At 33.4% G+C, this 3,735-nt stretch overlaps 2 protein-coding genes across 2 annotated transcripts in view; both read left to right on the forward strand.

The window, feature by feature from the left end:
- The first annotated feature begins 923 nt into the window (after positions 1–923).
- Positions 924–2,828, forward strand: LOC140976058 (large ribosomal subunit protein eL8y). The gene is made up of 6 exons (XM_073439921.1): positions 924–1,017; positions 1,094–1,343; positions 1,930–2,099; positions 2,192–2,320; positions 2,412–2,504; positions 2,599–2,828. The coding sequence occupies exons 1-6, from the start codon at positions 1,015–1,017 to the stop codon at positions 2,728–2,730; spliced, it is 777 nt and encodes a 258-aa protein (XP_073296022.1). The 5' UTR covers positions 924–1,014; the 3' UTR covers positions 2,731–2,828.
- Positions 2,829–3,635: 807 nt separating this feature from the next.
- The window catches only part of LOC140977408 (uncharacterized), a 1,253-nt gene continuing 1,153 nt past the window's right edge, over positions 3,636–3,735 (forward strand). The window contains exon 1 of the mRNA XM_073442154.1: positions 3,636–3,641. Coding sequence (XP_073298255.1) covers positions 3,636–3,641 — 6 coding nt within the window. The remainder of the gene's footprint in view (positions 3,642–3,735) is intronic.

A 3,735-nucleotide genomic window follows, 5' to 3' on the forward strand; every position in this document is an offset into this window, starting at 1 on the left:
GCGTTATGACCCTTCGGGACGCATCTCAAATAATTATTTAAGCTTAAATTTTATTTTTAATATTTTTATTTAGCTTAAATTCGAGGCTTTCGATTTAATTTACTATTTACTAATTCGTAAAGCGTTTAATTATCGGATTAATTCAAACTTTAATATTTTCTTCTCAAATTTTAAACATAGACTTTTATTACCTAAACCACCCTCATGAACCATGAATCGACCCCCGTGGACGATGGTTCGACCCTTTTCTTTTTCATAGCCAATATTTCGAACCCTAGCTAGTTCAGTGGAGCAGCGTCCGCGCTCCGTAAGTGCGGATTGCAGTAATTTTGGAAATATTTTTTTTTACATTATTTGTGAAAAACATTTTTAAAATTAAATTATTTTAAAAAAAAACCCGAACTTTTAGAGATTATATTAAATAGTAGGTCTTTTGTGAGACAGTTTTACGGATTTTTATCTCTGAGACCGGTCAACATTACCTATATTTACAACAATAATAAATATTTTTGACATAAAATTTAATATTTTTTCATGAGTGACTCAAATAAGAGACTTTTATCACAAAATTGACTCGTGAGACCATCTCACAATTTTTTTTGTGTATATTAAAATATAAAATCACAAAATATTTTTTTTTATCTTAGATTTCATATAATCATTTAAAAATTAAAAAACACAGAGAAAGAAAAGAAATTGTTGATAAGATACAGAGTGTTTTAGGCAAATATAAAATTAACCTATAATTTCAGTCGGCTAGTATATGATGCTCATATTATATAATAATATAGTATAGATATAATTTTTCAATTTTTTTAAAAAATAGTATATATATTTTTAATTTTGATAAGATAATTGTTCATTAATTTAAATATAATACTTTTTATTTTTTAAAAAGAGAATCTGTTTTCGTTTTTTAGGAAAGTTCAGGAAGATTGGGCCTAGGTAGAAGCCCATTAATGCTCTATAAAAAACAGGTTTAGGGTTTAATCACCATTCCTCTGCAATTGAGAAATGGTGAGTCTCCTCTCCTCAGCCTCATTCATGTCCACACGCGTAAATTCTTTTTGAATAATATGGGTTGTTCTTTCAGGCTCCCAAGAAAGGCGTGAAGCTTCCTGCTGCTGCCAAGAAAAAGGCCGAGAAAGTGGTCAATCCACTCTTCGAGAAACGTCCTAAGCAATTCGGAATAGGAGGAGCTTTACCACCGAAGAAGGATCTTCATAGATACGTGAAATGGCCTCAAGTGGTGCGGATTCAACGGAAGAAGATGATTTTGAAGCAGCGATTGAAGGTTCCGCCGCCGATTCATCAGTTCTCCAAGACCCTAGACAAGAACTTGGGTTTGTTGCCCTTATCTAAATCTTTTCGCTTTAACATTATATATTTTTTAGTTTTGTTACGGAAAGGGGCAGCGATGTAAAGTTCGTTCTTTTTTGTGTTAATGTTCAATTGATCCGAATCTAGTCGGAGCTCGTGAGATTTTTATGCGACTCTGTTCTATGAATTGATGGTGACCTTGTTGCAGATGTTTTCATCTGTTGTGTTTAATGATTAAGATGCATATATGATTATACATTTAGTTCGAGTCCAAGTTATAGATTTCATTCGAGCATGATGCATTGACACACTAATTTGTTCAAGTTTTAATAGGAGTTGAGCGGTATACTTTGTGCTGTACTGTTGTTAGTGTCGTTTTGAGTGATAAGTAGCAATATTTAGGTACCTTTTTGTTGGACTTGTATCTACTTGTTTTACATTCTTGATTGATTTGCACTGGAGGGATGTAAGGTATTCCTGTCCTTGATCTGCTGAATACTGTATTGACTGGAATCCATTATGGTTAACATATTACTGAAGCATTCTAGCTTGCTGATAGGAAATATTTCGAGGGATACTCTCAGTCATTATTATTTTTTGGATTTGCAGCTTCAAATCTGTTCAAGATGATGCTCAAATACAGGCCCGAGGATAAAGCTCAGAAGAAAGAACGCCTTCTGAAAAGAGCTCAGGCTGAAGCTGAAGGAAAAACTCCTGAACTTAAGAAGCCTATTGTCGTGAAATATGGGCTGAACCATGTGACCTATCTGATCGAGCAGGTGGGTTTGTTATTCTGCTTCTCGATGTGCATACTTCGTCTAGTAAGTATTAGCACCAGGAAACTGATGGTGCCATCAAACTTCTATTGCAGAACAAGGCCCAGTTGGTTGTTATTGCTCATGATGTGGATCCAATCGAATTGGTTGTATGGCTCCCTGCTTTATGCAGGAAAATGGAAATTCCATACTGCATTGTAAAGGGGAAGGCTAGGTTGGGAACTGTAAGTGTTTTTTTATCTCATGGTATTTGATAAACCCTTTGTAAATATTTGTGATACCAATTTATTTTTGTTTGTGCATGGTATTTTGCAGATTGTTCACAAGAAGACTGCATCTGTCTTGTGTCTAACCTCCGTGAAGAATGAAGACAAAATGGAGTTCAGTAAAATTTTGGAAGCTATCAAGGTAAGAGATTTACCAAAAACATGTTGTAAATTTTCTGCAGCTTTGAACAAGCTCCCAATGTTGATATGATGTGCTTTCTCAACTTTTCTTACAGGCCAACTTCAATGACAAGTATGATGAGACTAGGAAGAAGTGGGGAGGGGGTGTTATGGGCTCCAAATCTCAGGCTAAGACAAAAGCCAAAGAAAAACTCCTTGCAAAGGAGGCTGCTCAAAGGATGACCTAAGGGGGGTTTATTGTCATATATGTGGTTGAACCAAATGAGAACTTTAATTGTTTGTGTTATTTCCCAGATTTTGATTAGACAATGTTTTATTTTCGATTGAGTATGGGATTTTCTTTGCCTGCTTTTGATATAACATTGATGAGGGAATCATTATCCAAGTTTTCTTGAATGAAGATCTCTGAATGACTCGAAAATATATGGTAGCAGGAATCTTCAAAGGAGAATTCATCGGGTCACTTCTTGGTCTCTCATGGGTTAATATTCCTTTGCTGCTTCAATTTTCACCCTGATTTTGAACATTTACTAGAAAAATCAGACCGTAAAAACTTACTTCTTCTCACTTCTTGGTCTCTCATGGAGATGAACTCTTATGTTGTAAACTAGGATCGTATTAATATTTTATTTATATAATATAATTATATATTAAATAAATATATTTCAAATATCTATTTTTTGAAGTAGGTTGTGAATATTCTAATATTTAGAGTCGAACTTGAACTTGAAAACGTGCTTAAAACCCAAATGTTAACCACGTGATAGCTAGTCATGTCAGCTGTAATTAAACTGGAACTTGAACATACAGACTGATTCAATGTAAACCACGTGATAGCTAGTTATGTCTGCTGTCATCTTTAGATAGTTTCTTTTACTTGATAAATGCTAGCCGATGTATATAGACTCTGTACATGGTGGATCGAAAACCGATAGAAATATTTTTCCACGTCTCTGTTTTCATCTCAACAAATACTAACAGTAGTATTAATAATAATAATAATAATAAAAATAACTATACCAAGTTAATTTTTAGACACAATAAATTTTACAAGAAACATAATTGACGATCCTTGTTTACTAGCGGATAGTTAAAGAAATACTTACGTTAGTGCACAATGTCAAAATGAATTATGAAGGTTAAAACTTGTCAGATTATATTCTAAAATCTAAATATATGTAGGCTTATAGTTGTATTTGTTGAAAAATTATTTAAAAATGTGTTAAATATTT

Source organism: Primulina huaijiensis, chromosome 5, assembly GCF_012295235.1.
Source record: "Primulina huaijiensis isolate GDHJ02 chromosome 5, ASM1229523v2, whole genome shotgun sequence".
NCBI lineage: Eukaryota > Viridiplantae > Streptophyta > Magnoliopsida > Lamiales > Gesneriaceae > Primulina > Primulina huaijiensis.

Coding starts and splice junctions, on each gene's coding strand:
- LOC140976058 (XM_073439921.1), top strand. Junction 1,344..1,929: donor GACCCTAGACAAGAACTTGG/GTTTGTTGCCCT, acceptor TTGGATTTGCAG/CTTCAAATCTGTTCAAGATG. Junction 2,321..2,411: donor GGAAGGCTAGGTTGGGAACT/GTAAGTGTTTTT, acceptor GGTATTTTGCAG/ATTGTTCACAAGAAGACTGC.